Source organism: Symsagittifera roscoffensis, chromosome 8 (genome assembly GCF_963678635.1).
Source record: "Symsagittifera roscoffensis chromosome 8, txSymRosc1.1, whole genome shotgun sequence".
In the NCBI taxonomy this organism is placed as follows: Eukaryota; Metazoa; Xenacoelomorpha; order Acoela; family Convolutidae; genus Symsagittifera; species Symsagittifera roscoffensis.
The window spans coordinates 34,954,200-34,980,529 of NC_087069.1; the positions used below are offsets into that span (position 1 = coordinate 34,954,200).

The 26,330-nt window shown below is 35.5% G+C and overlaps 1 protein-coding gene across 1 annotated transcript in view; it reads right to left on the reverse strand.

The window, feature by feature from the left end:
• The window catches only part of LOC134853635 (phospholipid-transporting ATPase ABCA1-like), a 76,844-nt gene extending 56,922 nt beyond the window's left edge, over positions 1 to 19,922 (reverse strand). The window contains exons 1-7 of the mRNA XM_063869638.1: positions 19,760 to 19,922; positions 19,463 to 19,642; positions 17,511 to 17,776; positions 17,038 to 17,143; positions 16,702 to 16,920; positions 15,396 to 15,593; positions 14,642 to 14,851 (exon numbers count right to left, since the gene is read on the reverse strand). Coding sequence (XP_063725708.1) covers positions 14,642 to 14,851; positions 15,396 to 15,593; positions 16,702 to 16,920; positions 17,038 to 17,143; positions 17,511 to 17,776; positions 19,463 to 19,642; positions 19,760 to 19,922 — 1,342 coding nt within the window. The remainder of the gene's footprint in view (positions 1 to 14,641; positions 14,852 to 15,395; positions 15,594 to 16,701; positions 16,921 to 17,037; positions 17,144 to 17,510; positions 17,777 to 19,462; positions 19,643 to 19,759) is intronic.
• Between the last annotated feature and the right edge of the window lie 6,408 nt (positions 19,923 to 26,330).

The window sequence follows — 26,330 nt, forward strand, 5'->3', positions numbered from 1 at the left end:
CCAATTGAAAAAGACGTCTGGGACCTCGGTAGACGGAGCGTCGAGTTTAGATTTAGACTTGCTCCATGATGAAGAAGATCAACTAGAAGCAGCAGCAATAATGACCGAGCAGACTGAAGATAAGTCTTCTTTATTAAATCCTTCCTCAGCTTTTTTGAACACTATTAATGAAGTGACGGAAAGTAGCTTTATTGGCAACCGCGCACATGTAACGAAAGAGCCGAGGAATACTTTAACCGCATCACCATGCAAACGGAAAAAAGAGAACGCAGTAAAATAGAGAACACACCTTTCAATGGATTCTTACCTGACGGGGAAAAAGAAAGGCATCATTGTGATGTTGATGGCAGGACTGGCTATGGGATCAGTAGAGTCTCGTTTTTGGAAGAGGTCTGGTCAGTAGTGCAATACTACTGAACCCAATCAGTGTTGAAAACTGGTCTGAATTGACCATTGATTCACGACATTAAAAAGATTTTTGATGAATGCGAGGAAGAATTGGTGAGCTTCTTTTTCAATCTCTTTCAAGTATCATTTTGCCGACCGGTCATTCATTAAGCGGTATATTACGCTAGCAAAACTATTTACGTCGGACAAAACGCTTGCCAGGAATAAAGGGTCCTTTCTACTTTCTATCTTAGAAAGTAAATCTAAAATTCGCTGAGAAATATTTTATTAGAAAAGAAGTATGAATTTACAGCAAGTTGCCTTTTGACTCAATATCTGTTTTAACGGTGAGATTAGATATATTTTTACTGAGAGTAGATATTATTTTAGAGATTGGTTGGGGGTGGTTGAAGAGAGTGGTGTTGGTATGAGAAGAGATATTGTTGGGAATGAATTCCCGTAGTTTTGAGGTTCTATTTATACTCAGATGGGGAAATCACGCCACTTTTCGTATCAAATGAGAAGTTACTTCTTACTTCGTATTCTCTATTCGTACATTCGTATTTTACGAGAAGAAGGTTTCGTATGCTCGTATTTTACGAGAGGAATCGTTACTATTCGCATTGAACGAGAATAGTCGTTTCAATTCTCAATGCTTAAAACGTTATACGAATTATTCCAATAGCATTTCCCTTCCTTTTGCAAGGGAATAAAAACACATTTCTTTTGTGGTGGCGGTGGCGTCACATTTTGTGAACGCAATAAAATAATTCATGTTTCTGTTTCTATTTGAAATCAGAACATATTCATCCTCCTATTTGGAGAGGAAAAAAACTGAAACTTTCATTTTTATTACTTTCACTTGAATAATGGGGTAATTGTTGATCGATCTAAGCTTTTTCATTCAATCTCATAAAGTTGGTTCAATAGTTTGTTGGTATTACAGGTAGCAGATGTTTTTGAACAAATGATACTTTGAGTCAGGCTTGAATGAATATAAATACATCAGTTACATTTATAAATCAAAATAGAGTTTACACAACCAAGGGATTTAACTATAAAATTAAATAGATCAAAATTATTTGTTTCTCAAAAGTTTGAAGGTTAGTTTTATTCCTTAAACATTCTTTTTCCGAAGTCTCCTTTTTTCCTGAAGTATGTGAAGTGGATGTCCATACGTGTAATAAGGGGAGGACTGGTTCATACGAAGGGGGTATTTTTTGTGTTTTTTGTTTTTTATAAAAGTCAAAATTGTTGAGAAAGGAAATTAATAGCTATACTACATAGCTATATAAAGAAAGAATAAGGAAAGAATAAATGTTTAAATGAAAGGATAAATTTTTTTTACAATTTTCCTTCCAACCGGGCTATAAGTTGGTGATTTTTTGTTTTCAAATTGTGGATTTGCTTTTTCAGCTCCCGGATTTGGTGCGTTTCATGTATATGACTGCGCTGAATTTGCTCAGTATAGTCATCTAACGGGGGGGTTTGTAATTTTGCTGTCAGATATTTTGCTGGGACATAGATTTTTTGATATTCAAGAAGGGAATTAGTTATGGAGTACATTTTTTTTATAGGGTGATAGGCTTCTAATTTAAAACGATTGATTAATGGATTCAAAGCATAATTGAGATCTATATCGAAGCCAGGATTGCTGTTAGAATTAATGTATCGTTCCCTTTCTAACTGAATATGTAATTTAGATTTTAATTCAGTGGGTGCAAGGGCTGTCGCCTAATGGTCATTGGATATTGAGAAGTTGATACCGGCGTATTTGCCGTTAGTATCTTATATGGTCTTACAATCTGGGTTCGCTTTTTAGTTTTGGAATTCGAGGGAACCAGGGGTATTTTGAAATCAGGGGGTGCAAATTTTAGGGGTGGTGGCTTTGATGCTGTAGTTATTGGGACAGCTGAATTGGTTTGAAGTAGTGGCTCAACGAAGGATCGTGTTGAGGTCGGCTTTGCAGTGGGTGTTGTAGTAGTAGAAACAGTTGGTTGTTGAGTGAGTGCTGAAATCTGCGAGTCCAGTGGATCGGTTGGTGGCAGGAGTGAGAGAAGATCCTCAAAATCTCTCAAGTCGTCATCAAGTGTTGCGTCCATAATTGAATCAGTTGGTATGTCCTAGAACAGTAGAATTTTTTTTATTAGACTGGGTTTGTTGGGTAATCCAAGTTTCGAGTTGTTCTCTCAAAACTTGTTAATTGGATGTGAGGATACATGCGATCATGGTTTATTTTATCAATTTCCTCTAAAAGAGGGGCTTGTATTTTCTGATCACATTCTTGTTCTATTTTTTCAGTTTGCTCATCTTGAGTGAAAATTGAGGTCACTATGGAAGTGAAAAGTATATTATATGAAGCGGCAAGTAATACTTTGCCAAAGTGTAGTGAGCGGCCGGTGATTTTGTGAATATGCATAGCCTTTATTATGAATACTAGGCAATCTAGTATGAATTTCACAAATAGAAAAGAGGTGAAGACTATTCCGCATTTTTCTAAATAGTATTGTACTTTCCCGAATATACGGGTGTATTCGTTTTTCCAAAAGTTTGGAGAGATGAGATAGTCCAAATATATTGTTTGGGAAGAGCCTAGTGGGCTATATGAGTCCTTGAAAAGAATTTTTTTAGCATTTAGAAAGGACCTGGATACTTTTTGCAGTATTCCTTTCATCTCTGAATTATCGGAAATCATATTCCAGAATTTTTGCATTTGAGCATAAGTGTAGATTGAAGCGCCTTGGCTAGAGGCTAAAAAATGCTTAATTTTTTGAATTATCTCTTTTGGTTTAAAGAGATATGGTCCTGTAACCCTTGTATTTTGCGGGGTTAATTCAATCCAGGACTTATCATCATCAACATCTAGTTGAAAGAGATTAGAATGTTTGTCGGAGCAGTCTTGTAGATCTGCCGACTGAAAAGTTTGTCGCGTAATAGGATCGACAAATCGAATGTTTTCCTTATACATAATGGGAATGCAATTATAGCATTCATCCATTAATTGCAAAGGTGAATAAAATTTCGGACAATGGTAGAGCCAGGCAACATTGCCATTGGTCTCAAAGAACATAGAGCGGTTTTTGGTTAGAATATAGCCAGCCAAACGTGGGCTTTCAAGTGAAAACATTAAAGTATTTAATATTGAGGAGCGTTCTAGCTCACATTGATTTTGCAGAAGGGCTAACTCGGCCGTTCTGAGCATGTAGAAGCTATAAAAAAGAATATAGTCCAATTTGGTTCCTGTATGAGCTTCGTAGTCAATTTGATGACTTGAAAATTGGAGTGGCGGCGAATCATCACTTAATGTGAGAAAAGTAGAATTTGGTTGGCCGGCATTATGAATAGTTCCCGTTTCTGGGGTTGGTTTAATTTGGATTCCAGTATCCATATTGAAACCGTCAGTGTATGCAATAAAAAGTGAATCATATGAAGTTGGATACACCATTCTGGGATGACCACAAAGAGATTGTGGTTTATTCATCACCTGTAGCATAAATTTTTGAGAATCCCTTGTATGGGTAGAATGAATAGACGGGCTAGAATCGCCTTTAATTATATAGTATGATTCTTCGTTTTGAATCATTTTAGCCGGAAATCTGTTAAAAACAGTGAAAATGCAATTGTTGGGTTCTTCCCAAGTATAAGCAAAAGCGTCTAAGGATGTTGTTTCACATCCATTTGTAGACACTGGACAGGGCAAAGGAATGTTTTGCCAATTATTGACTGTTCCATCTTTGAGGTTAACAGTCAGAGTTACATTTTGCATGTAAGTTTCAAAAGTGTCCAATTTAATCCAAGAACGGCCATCACATTCGTTATGATGTTTGCCGTCAACTTTGCCAGCATGGGCATTAGTTACTGTTTTAACATTAAATTTGAAAGGAATATTTCCAATACTAGCATAGCCTAGGTTAAGATAGCCTCTGTCGGCGGCCGATTTACATTGATCGGCAGATAAATGGAGATCAGTAGTGATCATATTTTGTCGAGCGTCGATACCACTCGAATCAAAAGAATCGCAGAACCAACGCATTGATTGGTGTTTGATTCGACACATTGTCGCATTTACTTTTGTGCGATAATGTCTCTGATATAGAGTAACATAAGCATGGGTTACTTCAATTTTTTCTGGTTGGATTTGCAAGGTGCTACTTTATTTAGAGAGAACATTTTGTTAGAAGTCATTAGTTGACAATCATAATGAGCAACCCGAAGATTATTTGCAGTATTTGCATATAATTGTTCTTTCGGATCAAATGCTGAGGTTTGATTCGAAAGTATTATTAGATTTAAAAGACCAACCAAATAAATTTTTTGCAAATTTATTTTTTGGTGGTGAATGATAGCAATAGAATTTTTAAAAAACTCACTTTAAGCATTTCCTCGAGAGTGGTTAGAACAGGATCTTGGTCCATTAGTTCACCTTCCTCTAGTTCACTATTTGGATTTGTCATTTTGTGGATGTTTTGTGATGGGAAATCTGAGTTAGATTTCAATTTTTGTTTAGGAATTCAGCAGATTTTTATTTTTTGGAGAGAGAGGAGGTTTTGAATGGAAGATATGGAATTGAGCAAGAATGAAAACAACTGTATATCAATTAGTTTATAAAGGCAGTTTTTTTCTTCTTTTTTGCAAATCTAAGCTCTGATTGGACGTTGTTATTCGGCGTCTTTTGGAAGTGACTCTTTTTAAGTCGTAATTCCTTCGCCATTCGTTTTGTAATGTTGTGGTTTTTTCCACTCTGGTATAATGTCGTGGTTTTTCCACTTAGTTTTGATTTGTTGAGATATAGCAGTGGAATGATTTTTATTCGTTTATGCTGATGTTAATTTTTAACAACTGCATTCCCCTTCCTTATTGGAGGAGGAAAATGAAAAAAAAACATCTCTTCATAAAAGAGGACTAAAAGCAACATCATTTGTTTGCTTTCCGTTTAGTTTGAACTATCTGGATTTTATCTTCAAAAAAAAAAAAATTTCGTCGTCCAGAATGAATTTTATCGATCCCGAAGATAATCTGGTGGACTTCCCGGAGAAATTTTTGAACTTACGGGATGAGCTAAATTTCAAACACGAAGCCTTGCTGGAGGACAAGGAAGTCGAGAGAAGGGTGGAAATCTACGACGGATTAGTAGAGAAAGGGGCAAATCTAACGCCCATGGAATTCATGATCTTTATGGACCGGAGTTATGTCTTCAAGTATCCGGTCCTGAATACCGATGAACTATTTGAGCTGGGCTCAATACAAAGTAGGTTCTTCGCGAAGAAACTACGGAGCCCATGGAGTGGAAACCAGGTGGTTTCACAAGAGACAATGGACTTTTTGTCCTTATTCTTTGGAGAGGATGTAAGTTTGTTTTACAATACACCCAATTTTAAAAGTAATAAAAAAATTTTTTTTTATTCAAGTTGCATGGCAACATAGAAATAGTATATAAATTTGTTTTAGTTTCAAGAAGAATTCTTCAGAAAGCCAGTGGCGGAGGAAGAATTTAGAAACAAATTGAGCTGGATATTATGTTGGAGGAAATATGTCAAGCTTGGTGGCGGCCTTATTCAGCGCTGCAGTTTGCAGTGAGGAGCCTGAGTAGGGCCGCGGAAAACTCTTTGGAAAAGATGGCGGCTGTCAAACTAGTGAAATCTTACACGGATATTAAGTCTTATATTTATAAAAGTTATTTTTAAATCTATTTGTTAATATGTTATTTTTGGTGTTTTGTGGTTTTATTACAAACGAAATGTTTATAAAGTAGAAAAAGGAAAAAAAAGAAAAGGCCAATAAAAAGAACTTAAAAAAATATTTAGTTTGGCCAAATAAATGGTTTAGTGTTTTTATTCCTTTTTAAATTTGCCAATTAAACTAGATGGAATTGTAGTTCCATAAAAGTTTGTAGGACGATTTGTCCGTTTAGGTTTTTTGGATTCAGAAAGTGATCCAGGTGCGGATCAAGTGTTCTCATAGAAGATTTCCTGAGAGCTATGAGGGATATTTTTTCCATCAGTAAAGCTTTCTGATGATTCAGATAAACGAGGGATATCAGGAGGACGGGGAGTATTATATTGTGTTGTTATATTTTGGTGGCGGCGGCCAAAGTCATTTGCGAGACTAGTATTAGGACGTATACTGCGGCTAAGTAGGCGGCGGTGGCCATAACTACTAGATTGACTAGTTGAAGGATTAGGGGTTTTATCAACAGGATAGGGGGTTGAACTTCGAATAGGTCTAAGATTCTGGTCAACCGCAGTCGCATCGAACAAAGTTCTTAGATGCATGGTTTCTCTGCCTGAATCTAATGAGTGTTCATGAACAATGGTTTTATTTTGATCCTCATTTGTAGGGGTATGATCAGTCATTTGCTGATAACCATTGTTGACTACTGGCCAAAGCTGGTATTGTAGATTTTCAACCTTTTTAGGTTTATTGAAAGAGTGGATTTGATGATTTGTTATATGATCATAAAAATCACTTGAAAATAAATCACTAGAGTACTCCTGTAGTAGCTTGGGCTTTTGTTATTCTTTAGGAAAGTATTCAACAATATGATTGCGGTGGACAATCTTTTTTTCGTTAGTGAAATCCTTTTGAATTGCGTATGCTACTTCCGTGATTTTTTCAATTACGGTGTAAGGTCCAGATCTCAAATTCAAAAGCTTTTGACTTTTCAATAGTGGTTTGGATCTATTTTCTAGTAACACTTTTGTGCCTTCTTTTATAGGCCGTCCTAATTTAAATTGATTTCGGAACATGTGGGCCTTATTAGTGATGCGGCGGCAATGGGTATAGGTGTTACTATAAATCAACTTAAAATCTTTTTCACTTTTTAGTTTTTCGGCGGAAATTTGATTTTTTAGAAATCTATCCATGGTCTCATTGTTTGACTTATGCTCGGTATGAGAATGATTTTCGAGACCAGCGCAAAAATCAGAGGTACATCATTTGTTTTGGTCGCGGTAGAGGCCTAATTTAAGGCTAAGGGGAACCTGAGGTTTTATGCCAAAGACAATCTCATATGGAGTGTAACCTGTACTTGAATTAATGGCATTGTTATGTGCAAAAGCAAATTTATTTGTTAATTCAGACCAGTTTGAGCCTGAGGTACTCAAGAAATGTCGAAAGTACTGGGTTAAATGTTTATTCTGGACTTCAACTTTTCCGTTAGTCCAAGGCGAGTAAGTAGTTCTTGGCCTCAGGGTTATTCCCAATTCAGAGGACCAATGAGCAAAGTCATTACTCATGAATGCACTTCCATTATCATGAATAATTTGTTGTGGAATACCAAATGTTGTGATGTATTTCTCTAAGAGCTTAATAGTTTCCTTAGAGTCTGCATGGGTGCATGGATATACTTGAAGATATCTAGAGAAGGCATCTATCACAACTAAGCAAAAGTTTTTGCCGTGACTTGATGGTCTAAGTGGACCTTTATGATCAATGTGGATCGTTTTCATTGGGATTGTTTCTAATTGTCCCCATTGTTGTAATGGAGCTTCATTCAGGTCTTTTCGCTTAGGTTTATTTTTCTGACATTGTAGGCAATCATGAAGAAGCATGTTGACCCATTTATAGAGTCCGGGCCAATAGAAATATCTTTTGATTATTTCCAAAGTTTTTGTTTCGCCGTGGTGACCGCTAAGAGGATGCTTGTGAGCTAACTCAAAGCAGTTTAGCACTAGGGAGATGGGTAAGCAAATTTTTGGACTCTTAGTATAGTCATCATTATATTCATTAATACATAGAAGATCATGTTGGTTTTCAATGAATAATAATTCAAACTGCCTGATATAGGCTTTTAATCCTTTTTCTTCACGATAAGGATTTTTTTTGTTTCTTTCTGGCTTTTCGTTTTGCTTTATGCAATTTTTGATATCTATGATTACAGTATCGTTACACTGCTCTTGCATAATTGTTTCAACGTCTAAATTTGCTTCTTTAGCAAAGTCGGTCATTTTTGCTATCAGTTCAAGAGAATCTGATTTATTCTCTTCAGATTGGAGACTTAGGGGTTCAATTAACTTCAAAGATCTTGTTTTGGTTGCAAAATCTTTTTTTGCTTTAACCAAGTCGTTGAGAAGGTTGTTCTCAACATTGCCTTCATATTAGTCAAGCCATTCTGAATTTTCCAAAGGATCATCAAGTGCAGATACTTCATCTGGAATTTCTTCATAAATGTTTTGATCGTTCATATCTGGTATAGATAGTCGTTTGATTTGATTGAATTGTTTGCCAAATCGGAAGAAATCTGTTATATTCTGAATTGCACCACAAGATTCCTGCTGAAGTCTCCTCTGTCACTTATGTTGATTAATTTCTTTTTTCCGCCTTGCACTTGAGCAATGACTGGATAGCAATCGTTTTGAAATATGTTATCATCTTTGTGGAGTACTGAATAACATATTTGTTCTCCATTGTCTAGGATGAGCTTTATATCATTTGGAATGGTTTTGTGTTCAAGTTGATGATATCTTTTGATATCAGCGATGGGCACATTTCGGCTCAATAAGTCAGGAAAGGCTAGGTTTGAACCTGGGGTATAGATTATTTTCAAATTGTTGAATTTTGTCAATAAGACTTGATATTTGAAAAATCTATGAGAAAGTTGTCCTTTTCTGGACCATAAGAAGAGAATAGGTCTGTGATCACAATATAGGTATAGAGGAAAGGGTGAACCTATAATGTAGAATTCGTAGGTTTGCAAAGCAGATATTATTCCACATAATTCACGATGTTGAGTAGACATTTTCTGCTCAGCTTTATCAAAGACTCTAGAATTGGCAGAAACAATTCTTTTTCCTTCAGGAAAGTCTTGGATGAGTATACACCCGGTTCCTACGTTTGAGGAGTCGGCGTGAATGTGAAATGGGTAGTTTACATTAGGTATGGCATTTGAAATATCATGACAGAATTTGTCTTTCAGTTTTTGAAAAACTTCTTCATGGCATGGTAGCCATTGAAACTTATCACTACTGTTTGCCAGTTCATATAGACATTTTGCGTCCACATGAAAATTGATGATGTATGTGCTGTAGAATCCCATGACACCTAATACTCCTAGAACTTCTGTTTTTGATTCAGGGGATTTCAATTTTGTTATGTCATCAATTCGTGAAGCGATTGGGGAAAGACCATCTTTAGAGACAATGTGGCCTAGAAATTTAATTTTTCTTAGGAAGAAAAAGGTTTTGTCAGGGGCAGCTTTTAAGTTGGCCTTCCGTAAAAGAGAATGATATTCTCGAATTGTGTCAAACATTTCATTTTTACTTTGACTCTGTAACAGAGTGTCGTATATGTAAGTAATTGCTTTTTTTTCTTTAATGAGGGGTCCGAAGGCATATCTCATTAGTTTACTGAAGAATTTTGGAAGTGGTTTCAAACCATAGAAACCAACTTGTTAGGTATATTGTCTACCTCCTACAATAAAGCTTGTTAATTTCTGGGCCTCATCTGTTAGAGGTACTTGATGGTAGGCGCAAGAGAGATCACTACTTGTGAAGTATGATCCGTTTATTCGGGTCATGAGAACTTGTAGTGGTTCTAATGGCCAACTACTATTGCTAGTATCTGTGATTGACTTTAGATACCCAGCATCCAAGACCAACATAACGTAGTCTTTTTTTGGAAGAATGATGACTGGATTTACGAACCATGAGCTCATATCATCTTTTTCATTTAGTTCTCTGACTATGCCTGCTTGGATTAATTCATCCTTTAACTTGTCCAATTTATCTCTTAGATGGACTGGGATTTTACTCGGTCGTTGTTTTTTGAACGTTGCGTCCTTTTTGAGTGGTATATGGAATTTATGTTTTTTTTTCCAATATCATATTTGTGATGAGAATAAACATCTTGATCCTCTATCAGCATTTGAATTAGATCTGCAATTTCATCATCCGATATATCACTTTGGGTGAAATCGAAGTCAGATAACAATTTAATAGTAGTTTCGATTTTTTCCCAAGTACTACTATTGTCCTTATCAATTGAGGAGTATTGGGTAAACGTTTCGTTGACTAGAAAGGCAATTAGCCGACCATTATGTACTTTGTTTCGGTACTTTTTAAATTGTTCTTTCAAGGGAGGCCTGCAAAGGTTCGTTGCATCATTAGAAAAGTCGGTCGCTATTTCGTTTTCGTTTTTGCATACTTTGACTATATCTGAACCAATTTGTTCAAATATTTCTAATACATTCTCTGTATCAAACACTTCAAGGGCAGGCATGTCCTTGATTTCTTGTCCTGAAACATAGACAAATATAGTAATTCCAGAATGTTGGAATACATCGACAATGATTTTGGAAACTTCTTCCCAATTCATTTTATCTAAGCCACAAGCAATTTTGGGCATTGCGATAGATCGAATGTTATTTGCTATAGCATGATCTTTCATTTCGGACAAGGTATTGAATATAGCGTCGTAAGTGGGTTTTTGAAAGTACCTCTGTTTGGTAATCAGGTTATATATGATTTGTCCAGATTTTGGATCAGTGAAGATGAGAATATCGTTAATGTTAGCATGTATTGAGTTACAAAAGTGTCGTAGCTCATGATACCTTTTGCTAATTGATTCAGCAAATCCTTTTTTCATTGCTCTATCTGCAGAGATTGTATGGGCAATGGGCATATTCGATTCGAATATGGACCTTTTTTCGAAGTCTACATATTGTAGACAGGGGCCGGATAATTGAGTATTGCTTTCCTGTGTTGTATTGACAACAGTGTTCAGCATGAAACAGCTATCGAATTCTGAATTTTCATTTAAAATTCTCGTTGTGAACTCATCACAATCGTGGATAGCAAATTTTTTATCCTCGTATCCTTGAAAATCAGTTACTGCATAGCCTAGTACACACTTGTTTAGTGTGACAGGATGATCTTTCTGATTCTCAATTAGGATAGGTAGGCTTTGCTCAATTTGAGTACAAACTGTATTAATGAGAACCAATTCGGTTTTGGTTGTATTTTTATGAGGCAGGAATGTAGTCCCTTTTTCGAAGTATGAATTTGGTTCAGCCAAGTGTTTGTATAAGTATGTAGAGCGTGCTGGAATGAACAAGGGTTCTTTCAAGTTAAGTGAGACCATTTTTGAAACGTTAGGATATTCTTTATCGTTGTTCATCAACCCGTATGATATTACACCTTTTGATTTGAGCTCAACTGCTAGGATATCAAAGTAGAGAGCTTTTAAGAAAAGATGACAAAAGTCTACTCCTAACAAATTAGCAGTCTTTTCTTCAGTTATCCACACTTTGTGGTTAGATGGATATTTTCCATCAGTGTCGAAAAAAGATTGAATAGCTTTATGGCCAAACATACGTATATCAGATCCATTATAAGTCTTTGCTTTAATTTTGGATCGGTAAATTGTAATTTTTTGACCTAATTTTTCCAATTCTTGATAAGTTGGGTAGTTTATGATACTACAAGTTGATCCTGGATCAATCATGAATTCAATTTCAAGTCTACTATTATTATTTTTGTCTCCGGTGGCAAAATGATATAAGCTAAGATATATCCTTGATTTAGGATTACTATCATCGCTTGGTTTCGGAGACTTTAATAGTTTAAAGGAAAGAAATCAGTGATAGCATCACAGTAATTGACTTCTTCCTCAACCCAGTGGGTAATTTCTGACTGTATTTGATTCGATCTAAAATTTGGTGATTGAGATCGCGTTGAGTCTCGACTGTTATTGCTATTATAGCTTCCAGTGTTATATGGTCGACCTCTAGGGTTACTATTGAATTGCCTATTTTCTTGGCCGTAGAACTGTTTAGCAACTTGTTTATTTTCTCTGAATTTGTTTTCTCTGGGATACCTATCATCATAGGTTTGGAGTCTTTTGTTATTGAAAGACGATTGTGCATTAGCCTTTTGGAAATTGTTTCCGTTGTAGTTATAATTATGGCGAATGCCATAGTTATTTTGGCTAGGATTTGAATTGTTAGTAGTTCTGTTTTGGTTATCCCAAAACCGGTTACTTGGGTTAGGGTTACTCTGGTTAGGGAAGTTATTCGGTCTTCGATTTCGTTTATAATCAGTTTCAAATGAAACTCTTCGTTCATTTTTTGTTGTGAGCTCTTTCCGCAACATATTTACTTCGTCCTGAACTTGCTTTTTTGAACATCTAGATATAGAATGTCCATTCATTCTACAATATTCGCAGAATCGTGTACTATTAGGTCTTCCCTTGATGTCAGGGTGACGTCGTTGAAATGAAGTCTGGTCATTGATTGCACTAACTTCTTGATTCTTGATCAATTTAGTTACTTCTTTAATTTGAGTTTCTAATGAAGTCATTTTATCTGTTGTTGACTTATTAGCAGGATCAGTAGCAACAATGAATGTTAGATCCTTAGTGATTACATGATTTGTGAATTGATCCCAATTGGCATTTGGATGCTCTATCATGTATTCATGAGCTTTTTGTTTAAGGGCTAGAGGTCTTAGTCCCTTAATTGAGAAATCGATATACTTTTGACTTCTTTGTCTGGTTTGTATAGTTCTCTCAGCATTTTGAGCAGCTTCATCAACATGAACTGTTACATCAATACTTTCGGGCCATCCTCTATCTACAGAAGATTTAATTCTGTGGAAGTAATTTTTTATTAATTCGCCATCTTGGCGAGCTGCATTTTCAGCATCAATTCTATGTTTGAATTGATCTTGTCCGTCAGTGAATCTGTTTAGGAAGAGATCTTTGAGTTGTGCCCATGTGGTAGCATTGGTTACATTATCATTGAACCATTCAAGAGATGTATCAGTTAACAATGATCCGAATAGGGATCGTTGTCTGCTATCATAGCTGCGTCGTGCATCATTATCAGCAGGTCTTTGACCTAATGAGAAAAGAATTTTGTTTTCAACTGAATTCCAAAATGCTGTAGCATTTTGGTTCGGATCGTTTCCCGAAAATGTCATTAAAGACAAGTTGGGATGGGATATTGGGGTATCAGCCATTTTATTATTTAGTTTTAAACTTTAAAAAGAAAGATAGAAAAATTTATAAATTTGTCTAGAAAACTTAAATTTCCGATTTGGAAATTTATTACTTCTCTTTATTTGTAAGAGAAATTTCAACAATTCTCCAGTTTGAGAATTGGAATCTTTGCTTTTTTATCTCTTTTTGAGACTTAAGCAGGTTTTTGCGAATTTTTAGAAGGTGTGCCTCAATGGTCGCACCAATTTATTAAGCTAGCAAAACTATTTACGTCGGACAAAACGATTGCTAGGAATAAAGGGTCCTTTCTACTTTCTATCTTAGAAAGTAAATCTAAAATTCGCTGAGAAGTATTTTATTAGAAAAGAAGTTAGTATGAATTTACAGCAAGTTGCCTTTTGACTCAATATCTGTTTTAACGGTGAGATTAGATATATTTTTACTGAGAGTAGATATTATTTTAGAGATTGGTTGGGGGTGGTTGAAGAGAGTGGTGTTGGTATGAGAAGAGGATATTGTTGGGAATGAATTCCCGTAGTTTTGAGCTTCTATTTATACTCAGATGGGGAAATCACGCCACTTTTCGTATCAAATGAGAAGTTACTTCTTACTTCGTATTCTCTATTCGTACATTCGTTTTTTACGAGAAGAAGGTTTCGTATGCTCGTATTTTACGAGAGGAATCGTTATTATTCGCATTGAACGAGAATAGTCGTTTCAATTCTCAATGCTTAAAACGTTATACGAATTATTCCAATAGCATTTCCCTTCCTTTTGCAAGGGAATAAAAACATATTTCTTTTGTGGTGGCGGCGGCGTCACATTTTGTGAACGCAATAAAATAATTCATGTTTCTGTTTCTATTTGAAATCAGAACAAGTATAGGACCAAAAACAACAAAAAAAGAGAAAAATTGGCGTGAACAATTTTTTAAGAAACTTTCCTATAAAAACGAAAAAATCAAACTTTCGAAGTTTTCCTGAAGAAAAAGGACAATAAAACAAAAAGAGATTTGTATAATGGTTTGTATTACGTTCATGGACGCTTACATCACGTTCAATCAAACTCAACTTTAAGACTCGTAGTTGGTATCAAGGTCACTTTTGATTGACATTTTGTCTAGCCCGCTGCCAGACATCCTAACTAGCACAATTCACGTAAATAATCAGATTCGCTATTTAGAATAACAAATCTCAGCCTTTACATTAGCTATGAACATATGTACGATTTTAGCAAAGGTGAAAAACTTCAAATGAGTTTTAAAAAAATTCAAAAAATTGAGGTTAAAAACGAAAAAATTTGGAAAGTTTTCTGGATTTACCTGAACAAATCAACTGTCCATCTGATATAATAGCAATTCTATCTCCCAACACATCAGCCTCGTCCATGAAATGAGTGCTGAGAATAATAGTTCTTCCCTCTTTGTACTTTGTGAGTAGTTCCCAGATGCCCCTTCTGCTATGTGGATCCACGCCTGCTGTTGGTTCGTCTAAGATGACTGTTTTGTTGTCTCCGATGAACGAAATGGCAACTAAAATGGAAAAAAAACTACATTCGTTAATTTTGTAGAGCCAGCCAAATAAAACCTTTTGAGAGTTGCTTCAACACCATGTTAGGTAAACCAGGATAAAACTTTCTCGGCGGGCATAATTAAAAAAAAACAGACCAAAAAAGACATTTTCAGGCATTTTTGGAAAACTTTGAACATACAATCATGTTTTTTGGCGCGCACTTCACCTCAATTTATTTAATTTTGTAGCCAAAAATGGATATCTCGAAAAATTACAAAGAGGTCATCCTTAAGGTCGGCAAGGGTTCGAATCCCTGAAAGGAAAAGACGTTCAACCCCCCCCCCCCTCCCCACTAAATTCGCCCCTGAGCACATGTAAGTTTTATACCTAGTAATGAATCTCTCGACTTTTGCACAAAGGGGTAAACAGTTGAAGAGATCCCCTAAATTTTTATAGGTATGCCGTTCTCATGCTAGAATGATCAATGACCGGTGATGATAAACTGAAGTCCGAACCCAATATTCTATACCCTGTAAGGAATGAAGGGAAACATTTTTTTTTCACCTGACAACTTTCGTTTCATGCCTCCGGACAAGTTCTTGCTGTAGTCGCTGGCCTTATGAGTCAGACTGAGGTCGAACAGGAGTGCTATGGCCATGCGCTCTATGTCTTCAGGCGACTTCCCCCTTAGCTTGCCGTAGAACTGCATGTGTTCCAGCACTGTCAGTTTGTCGAACAGCACATTGTATTGAGGACACATTCCTGTAAGTACGAGAAATTTGCCGAAAAACTGTGAACCAATATTTTTACTGACGAATTTGACTATTGGGGGAAACTGATTCGAGGATGCATTCGAAATAGAATTGTAAAAAATATTGTTTCTACTTTCTCTTATCATTTTCTCCGCATATTTGCCATTTCTCTTTTTTTTTCGACAACCACTGAGAAAAAGTGTCGCGTTATTGTTTTGATCCTTTCGACATAAGTCATCCTTCAACAAACTTGATCAAAATTGAGAAAATATAACAGGGGCGGATCTAGGATTTTCTCGAGGGGGGGCGGATTTTCAAAAATTTTTGACGACCTTTTTTTTTTTAGGTTGACCAAATTGATTTTTCGAGCTCTCCCAAAGCACTGTTTTGCCCCTATTTTGGCAAAATTTTCTGCGCCGCAGCCAAATTTTTTAAAAAACAGTCAAAAAAGCCGTTTTTGGGCACTTTTTGAAAAATTTCGCGTTTTTTTCGCGTTTTTTTTTAGCGCGCGCTCCCCCTCAAAGTTAGTATATATTGGCGCCGAAGGCGCCTTTAGAAAAATTTTAGGGTCGGTCGGCCAAAAACGGATTTCTGAAAAAGTATCAAAGGGGGGACCCTTTGGGTCGGCAGGGGGTCGAATCCCTGAGGAAGGGGGCGTCCGCCCCCCGCCCCCCCCCCTAAATCCGCCCCTGAAATATAACAATATAAATGCAAAGTTAAAAAATTTTCAATCCTTGAATTATTTTTGAAAATCGAGTAGTTTTCCAACTTTTTTTTTAAAATTCTGAGTAATATTTTTTTTGGGTGCATGCAGTAAGCCGATGTGTCAGCAAACTACCAGATCAGTAAACCGAATTACATAGTATTTACAACAAATGCGGAAATAAAGATTTATAGAATAAATTAACCCTGAGCAAAAACAAAAATTTCAAAAGTACGGGGCTCATGGGAAGAGTTACTTCATTTAATTTTTTAATTCAATTTAAACTTTGATGAACAAACTTGTCATATTGTAAAAATCTCAGTTTTTAGCTGATGTGATTCCGTAATTGAATCATGAATTTTCGGTTCACTGATACTTCGATTTACTGACCTACCACCAAAAACTCATTGCTTGCCTATGCTTCTTCTGATCTGTTTCTGAGCCTTTCTCACGTCCATCCCATTGATATACACAGTGCCTCTAGACGGAGGAAAGAGCCCAGTGATGATTGACATTGTTGTCGTCTTTCCTGCTCCGTTGTGACCCAGAAATGAGGTGATCTGGTTCTCGTAGAAGTTCAAACTCAGTCCTTTTACGGCTACTTTCTTCCCAGTTCCGTAAGTTTTCCACAGTTCTTTAATGAGATCAAATCAAGCTAGGTCTCTCAAAAAGTTTTGGAAGCAACTTTTGGTTGTAAAAGCATATTTTGGTGATTTTGACAAACTGGTAAAAACAATTCATTGTCGATAACGGGCTAAAATGCACGTAAACTGCTGAAGTTTGTTCATTCTGAACATAAAAATGTCGATTAAAATTCTAGATCCAAATTTAACAATGATTGACATTTCTTGATTATCCTGTAGCAAAAACTTGCTGCAGTTTTTCATTTGTAAGATTGATTCACTTTCTTAGGCGGATAAGCTTGGTTTTCGTAGCAGTATTTAGACAACCGCGTGTATTCAGACTAGTCAGTAAGCAGACAAATACAGTATTAACCAATCAGAATCGAGACAAGGAAGAAATGAATTATTAATAATTATTTATTTTGTAAATTTGCTTTCTAATCTCGATTCTGATTGGTTAATATGGTATTTTTCTGCTTACTGACGAGTATGAATACGCGGTTGTCTAAATACAGAGCGCACTCCGATAACCTTACAGTAATTTTTAATTAGATTATTTAATCAAAGACCATAAAATTAATTTGATCCCTTTGATCTGAACTCCAATCGGCAGATCATCTGGCTCCGTTTCAAAATTCTCTCCCTCAATTTTGAACTTGGGGTCAAACTCCGAATCATGCTCATCGAATGATCCTTTTTTGTAAGTCGACTTCATACAGATAAAACAACACTTTTTTGGGATGCCATAACGACCAGGACATACTTGTTCAATGTACAAAGCGAGTACGAGGTAAAGAAACGCATCGACGTATAACATCATAACAAAATAGCCCAAGTTGGCAGAGTCGTTCATAAACGGGCTAAGTCCTGATTTTAAGAAGGGAAGTACAGAAATCAGACTTGCAGACAAAATTTATTGAAAAAACTTTGAGCTAACTTTGAGTCTTCCGTGTAATGATTTTTGCATGTGAATCTTAGGATATGTCAGAATACCGATATTTCCAAAAAAATTTTCTCTCAAAATCTCAAAAAGACAACGCAAAACAGGCGCGGATCTAGGATTTTCTCGAGGAGGCTTTTTGTCGAACTTTTTAAAATTTAACGGAATTGTTTTTCCGAGCGCTCCCAGGACTCTATAAAGGCGTTAGAGATTTGGTATGTCAACAAAAATTGTTCCAAATTTAACAGTGGCATGCTTATGAAGCTTTTTAATGTTTAGCCATGTGAAAAACAAATTGCTTTAAAATTTATATATTTACGAGGGTTTAATTTTAAAAAAATTACAGAAAAGCCGTTTAAAAAAGTTTAAAAATTTGTTGAAAATTTTATCATTTTTCTTTAAAGCTCACGCTACTCCATAGACTTTAATTGACAGTTTAAACCTCTAGGTTCTAGCTCTAGGTTTTAGCTGAGTTTGTGGTTTTTTTCCGACCCCTTAAAGTTTGGAGGAATTGTGTCTTCTGCTACACTTTTTTTTACTGATTTTTTTTACTTTTTGCTCACGCAAAGTCAAGTGTTACAAACATGCTTTGCCGCTTAAAAAATGATCCAAAATGAACATGGGCTATTTATAACGCTGATTTTTTTTAGCCGGATAAAATGAACAAAATTCGAAATTTAAAACAATTTTTTTTAGCTCGTGTTGACATTATCAACAAAAGATTAACAGGCCAAATTGTGCACTAGATAGGCCCAAATTTTTGTGTCTGTATGATCCAGAGACAAGTATTTAAGCATGTTAAATAAATATCGGACGATCAAAGAAAATGAAAGAACAAAAGAAGAACACAGGGTGCGTCCTTGTCGCGGAATCCGCTTGCAATTCACAAAATGCACAGTTTGGCCTCGTAATGAAAGAATAGAATAAAAATTGCTTCCAATATTACCAGAAACTATATATGCGCTATAACTTGCAATATTTGTATTCAGAATCGTATCTCAAAAACGGGCTTTAAAATTACAAAAAAAACTAGCAGGCCAATTGTTGAACAAATTAAATCAAAGGGAGCCTCATTTGTATCCAATAAACCCGTGCAAAGTTTGTTGGATAGGTAAGAGGCTCCCACTGTTATAATTTGCTTAGCAACTGACCCGGTAATTTTAGCACAACTTTTGACTGAGCAACCGGAGCCAAAATTAACCCTAAGCTTTTGAGTCCCAAATTTCTAAAATAAATATCACCATAAAAATTTTGGTGAATTTTTGAGCAATTTTTGATCCTGTCACGTTTTTTTATCACGTCAACCCAATTTTTTTAAAAACTTTAAATAGCGTTTAAGAAATAAAAATAAATTTAAAAAAAAACGCTGAAAAAAATTGCATTGTTTGAAATTTAGCCAATTGTTAAAAAATAAAAAGAGTTTCCAAAGACGTTAAAGGGATGCCAAACTACTCAAGGTTTCGCCTTGATACGATTAACTTTGTTTGGTTTCGCTTTGCAAAGACAATTGCTATCCGTAAATTCTGTGCTATTGCTCATGATTTTTCAAATCCGTGAATGTTTCTTTCTTTACTTCACTTTTTCTGTAATTTCCCTACCCACTGTCGACCAACTTGCACCGATACCTTGCAACTCGTAACCCAAAATATACATACATATAAACCCAAAACAGACATTAGACAGTAAGCTCATCAATAGTTTGGCAGCTAAACTGGTCAAAGAAGCCGCAAATGCCTGGTAAGTCACAAATGGTAAATAAGTAACAAAAAACACAATAGCCGCCACAGCCGCAGCTAAATTAGCATTACTAAAGAAAGTTGACATTAAAAAACAGAAACAGATCGTCGGAAATATAAATGAAAAACAACAGAAGAGTATAAGAAAGAAGTCGGCATATTTGAAAATGTTGCCGAACTTTAAAATAATCGCGAGCATGAGAGATGAAGCGAAGAATATGGTGAAAGATGTGATGAAGGTGGCAATCCAGTGGACTGAGTTTTTCAAGCCCATTATTCTCATGATTTCTTTCAGCCTCGTTTCTTTTTCGTACACAACTCCTGTAATTATAAACATCTTTGATTTCTTGGCTGAGTTAGAATTTCTTAAGCAAAAAAACAACAAAGAAGTATTAAGATAACAGGTACATCGAAGATTATATACACGACAATTATAATTTTTAAAAACGTGTTTTTTGGAGGCTTCTCTATTAGGACATAAAAACTCAAAACTAAGCCAATTTCTGCAGTTTTTTTGGTTCTTTCGATATATTTGAAAGTTGCTTAAACTTCAGCACACCAAACTTCAAGACAAAAATGTTGTCTTATTGATAGCAAATGGAACTGACTAACAAACTTGGCGAACCTTTTACCACAATTGCAACACTAGCAACCCAAGCCAGTGTAAACATGAAAGGAAGCAACTGGCTCAGGTTCTTGACAAAATCATCAAAAGTCCAGCACGCGTAGGGAAACTGTTTGATCCACACTCCTATTTTGTCCCAGAAGAACGGGTCTTTTGAAGGGTCAAGGCTATTTCGCTTCACTCTTGTTGTTTTGTTGTTATTGTCTTGTTTGTGTATGTAGATTATGGCCTTTAATAGATTAATCGTCCATATATGGCTCAAAGTAATAATATTTTTAAAACTGTTTTCAGGCTTTTCTGTAATTTTTCGTGAATCCGATTTAATATGAATCTTTTAAAAAATCTGAATCAAACTGGCAGTGTTTCTATTAACAATGACAACGATTGTGTCAGTTCGAGTCCCAAAAGCAACCCGGGTGTTTCAAAAACTATGACCAATTGGCAGCGCAAAACAACTAACCTCCAGTAAATAAAAACCCTCTATATCTCATTGCGAAAATCATTCAATACTTTCTGACTCATTTTGCCCCAATCAACGTCCATGCCAAATTGCCATATGCAATCATCAGTGATTTTATTTTGCATAACGATACTCAACCTTGTTCAAAATGAGTCAGATGTGTCTAGTTTTCCATTACTTTTTATATTTTGTAAGAGATTTCTAATTATATTTTTATTAGCTTTTATTTCTTGCATATAGCTTGCTTCAAAATCAATCGGAACATTCAATCTAGATTAAAATTTTTTTTATTATAGTCAAAATTCAAGTTTGATATCTTTTTTTGATGCAATTTGAAAGAAAGTTTGATGTGCGATAAAATACCGGGTTGGTCTTAAAAAGATTGTAAAAACCGGTATGCCATGTATGGTCATTTGACTTGTTCCATTATGTCCATGAGGAACAGCTGTCCTGACAAGTATGGCTTTATATCTTTTAGTATGGAATTGCGAGGTTGGGGACTCCAGGAGGCGGGCGCGATGAAGGCAGTGTCATCTACTATTCCACTGGTCATTCTGATCGTGTACTTCACCAGTGGCGGCAACTGCCAATACAAAAAATAGAAACGGACAATGCTTGGACAAGCTGAACAGCCTTTCATAGATGAAGATTCCACAATTGGAAAAACAAGGACAACCGGTCCTTGTGCAAGTAGCACAGAAGGTCCACACCATAGTTGTTGAAATAAAAAAAAGTTTTTTCAAATTAGTGTCGTTTTTTTTCTGCGGGATGTGATAAAAAGAATCTAATTGAAAAAATTGAACTTAGGCATATTCTACAGTCATAGTAGTCATAGTAGAACAGGCAAACTGAAAAACAGTTTTTGTTGAAAATGTTTTAGAAAAACAAAAACCCATTTAAAATGTGTGAAAAAAAAAATCATTTTTTTTCTGAAGTTTTCTAAAATTTGAGGTTTTTTCCTAAAAATGGCGTTGAAAACTCCAAATACTAACTTAACGTGACAAAAACTAGGTTTTCAAGGCTTAAATTAAAGATAAAAATAAAGTAAGTCTGCTCAATCGCTCGAAATTAGACAAAAAATCCAAAATTTTCGGTTTTTTTGACCCTGGAGAAGTTCTTTTGGAAATTACAAAAAATTGATTGAATCACCACTGAAAGGGCTTTATAATGATATGACAGTCAATCCAGTCCAATCTTTACTGATATAACCTTATTTCGAGTGGAAAACAAAAAATTGAAAAAAAAAACACCGAAAAAAAACACTGAAAAACTACGCCGAATACAACAAAATTCGACATTTATAATAAACAAAAAATAACATTTTGTAATTTTTTATAATAAACAAAAACAAAAAGTAGAGATGCTATTTAACTCGGCAAAACCAAAACCAGAGAGAGTTCAAAAATGCGGCAAAGCCGGCAAAGCCAGCAGAGAGTTCAAAAATGCTAATGAACTCAGATAAACGGAAAAAAACGGGGAATTCTTCTTTCAACCAAATTTATCACCACATTCAGAGCTTTGATTGTTTGGCTTTAATTGTTTGAATTAAAAAATCCTACTTGAAACAAGTACATCCAAAGGTTTTCTGATCTGCTTAAAACTCCCAACCCTCCAATTGCTCAAAGCCCCCTACGTTTACCACCACCCCCACCACCCCGTTCCCTTTATTGAATAGATCTAGACTTTGAGTAGCCCGCGAGTACATCAGAAAGTATTGAACGTTTTCAAAAAATCTTGCAAAAAAATTCTAATATAGTACAGTGAATTTTAAATGGATTATAACATATCAAAATGGATTTAATTGGGTTAATTTACGAAGGAATCTACTTCAATGAAAATCTACTCAATTTTTTGGTCTAAATTTGCAAATAAAATTGGCAACTACTTTTTGTAATGACAAAATTTTGGGCAACTTTGACTTTTTTAAGTTCGTTTATGACAACACTTTTTCAGGCCACTTGGTGTCAGCTCTAAAAAAACTTTGACTTCGTTACAGCTGCGTAAGTTTTGTTTCAATGCCAATTCTTCAATTGACTTACATGACAAGTTTTCCCAACAAAAAATTGGTTCAAATTGAGTTCAATATATTTAACGACTAGTTTTTTTTGCGTTCGTGTCAGGGACGAATATAGAATTTTTCCGAAGGTACATATTTAAAAAAAAAAACTCAAATATTTCTCTCGGCTTTGCATTTTTGTTAGGAAGTCCAAGTTGATTTTCTGAGTTCTCCCAAACCAGTATAAAAACCCTATTTTGACAAAATTTTCTGCGCCGAATACAAACATGCCAAAAAAGAGTTTTAGGCATTTTTAGAAAAATGCCTAATACTCTTACACCCTACCCCTTATACCCGCCCGTTTTTCATATCATCTAAAGGATTGCTTGCCGTGCTATGTTTGCCTTAGTGCTCAAGCATGTATCCAGGGTTAGATTTTCAAATTTCCTAATGGAACATTTAAAAACGCAATAAAAAAGTATTCAAGTGATTTCCCAGTTATTGGTAGGATGCCTAGAAATGCTAAATATAGACTGAAATCTTACGGCGGATTGTTGTTCTTTGATCCTACTTGAGTTAGGAGTGGAAAACTCCCTAGCCTTCAGACGAGGCCTGTGAAAGCATAACAATTTGCTGTAAGATTCAACAACTGAGTTGTAAAACAACTGAAATAAGACGTGTTGTTTGATAAGTACCCGGGTTGACCTCCATACACCGAAAATGCTTATCATACAATTCCATACATCAAGCGTGTGGAAAAATGCTTGTCCTACAATTTTCATACAATTTCTAAAAATGGTTGAAAACTTATTTCTGTGGCTGTTTGATTCTACTAAAAACAGTCTGGTGATAAAAAACTGAGGTTTCCGTTTTTTGAAAAAAATGCTTATCATACAATTCCCATATATGGAAACTGTATGACTGGCATTTTTTGATGGCGACACAAAAAAATTTTGAAAATTTGGCCCAAAAAAATTTTTTTTCAACCGCAAATCGAATTTCGTAGGCAAACGAACACTTTTCGGAAATTTTTTTTTGCATGCAAAATTTAATATTTTGTGTGCATAACGTAGTCCTGGATACGATAAAATTGGCTTTTATTTTCTTTTCACTTTCATTTTTTTTTCAAAAACGCTGGAAATTCCTATTTTTTTGTATGGGGTGCTGATGTATGCCTTGATCAATGTCTGATAACTTGAAAATTCAAAAATTTAAAATAATCATCATTAAAAAATTTTGCCAAAAAACAAAAGTTTGTTACTTTTGTTATATGAATTGTGAAAGACAGTCAAATTCAGGTCGTTTGGGATGTCTTTTAAATGCAAGACCGTCCAACCTTTGGCGTTTTGAGTAACCAAGGTCTTTGTCACTTATGTTCGGTTGGAAACACAACCGAAAAATTTTCAGAAACTTGTTTCAGAAAGAAAAAATCAAAATTTTTGGTTTATGGGAAAACACCTATCATACAATTTTCATATATGGAAAAATGCTTATCATAGAGTTTTCATACAATTTTCTGTACGTATGGAGTTGTATGAAATTGTATGACAAGAAGTTTCTCATATATGAAAATTGTATGATAAGAAATTTTGGTCAACCCGGGTAGTACGTAGCTTGGTATTGACTAATCGATACAATAATTAGAAAAGTATAACAACTGGCTCGAGTCTTTAAAGCCTAAACGCAGAGCCTTCGGATCCATCTGGCCCAAATTAATAACGGTACCTGGATTTACAAATATATAATTTAGTATGCGACAGACCTAGTTAAATGAAGCTGGATTTTAGAATTAAACGCAGACCCTTCGGATGCTTCTGGCACAAATAATAACGGTTCCCGGAAAAACAAATCATTCAATTAGAGCTTAGAAACAAGAGGTTGGAATGGAACCAAAGTTTAGTATAACACAGACCTGGTTGAATGAAGCTTATTTTTTAGCACTTGAGAAAACCACTCTTTTTACTACAAAAACAAACAATTAAGGCATAAGAGAGCAAAAGCAGATTAAATTTGTATTGGCAAAGGGCGTTAAAAACCAACCTGAAAAAAAGACCCCCTCATGAATGAAATCCCTCCCGCGACTCTCTGCGGTGTTTACCGTGAAAAAAGGCGCTTTACCGGGAAAAGGGACCCTGGACCTTGAAAATATGATAACTTGGGAAAACTAATTGGGTATCTTTGAAACTTGATAGATAGGACCTCCGTGGGACCTGTGCCCCAAACTTGCATGATTGACCTAAAGTTAATCCGGTGGTGACCTCATAATGACTCTTCAGCCTTCAAACCCAAGATTGCTTAGAAAACACCAGAATTAAACCTGCCAATACCCTCAAAAATGGGAGTCGACCACCTTTCATTAATTGGGAAGAAACGTAGCTATTAAGAAAGGTATCAGATTGTGAAAAGAATTAGCTTTCCAGTCGCAAGTGTTCAGTGGTAGGTTGATTAAGCTTGAAATTAAGGAAACGTGATTTGAACTTTTGTATGATGGTTACGCTATTGATGGTAGCCCAACTAAACCAGGCGAAGTAGTCCGAGAGGAAACTGGCAATAATGTGAGTGCGGCATGGTAATTAGTATTCCCAAATAGTTTGAACCGGCGGAATATTTACTTGGCGGAATATCTAATTGATCAACTATATTCCCAGCATATGTGAGGCAACTGTGAATTGTGATCAGTCTCTTAGAGGAGAAAACTCTTGATCAGGCTTGGCATATAAAATGTTACATGTAATTATCGTTTCAAACTGTAATTGCATGAAGAACTTAACAGCCACAACACGTCACAAAAACTGCTTCAAAATTATGCGAAGCGATGATATAGCTACACCACCATGAGCATAAATATCAACAAAGACTAGCTACATGTAAAGGGCGAGGGCAAAACTTTAAGCATGATTTGAGCCGTTTGAGTGTTGTTTGGACAATTGCGCTCAAATTTTAATTTAGAATGAGCAGTCTGATAATTTTTTAGCGGTATTTGTGAAGTTTCTATTCGATTTTTCTACGAGACGCAAAGTTTTTGACGACTTGATGACTGTTTTTTGGACCCTCAAACAATCTAGGTTGGCTTTTGGCTCATGTTTTGCATTAACGGAAGGTTAGAAATTCAGTCTTTTAAAGCGTTGATGGTGTGTGCCCTGCAACGAATGCATCGGAAGAAAATATTCCTAACCACATTTCATATCTACTATTCAAGATATGAGCGATTTGAGCAATTCTTAATTCGTTTTGAAAATAGAAGATTTAAAATAAATCCTGTTTTTGTTACAAGTTTTATCAATAAATATAGTCAGGAAAAATTTTCCTCAGCACTATAGTGAGCTGAACTCACTAGTGGAGACGTATTTACCGCAAAACAACAAACTGCAACATTTGTCACTTAGATATCGCAACTAAGGGGTTCTCGCGGTAAGAAAAACATTTTTGTGCAAAATTTCTTAGAATGCCATTTACAAAAATTAGATTTTTCAGCACAATTTTGTAAAAAAAAAAACAAATGTTCCCATATAATTTAATGAACGAGTAGGTTGAGGAAATCGGGTTGAACTCTGATTAAAGCTATATACATTCTGTATGTGTTTGTGCATAGTTTGCATATTATTTGTATGAAATAAGCAGAAAAGGTATAGAGATTCTGGATATAAAAAGTGTAGATAATCTT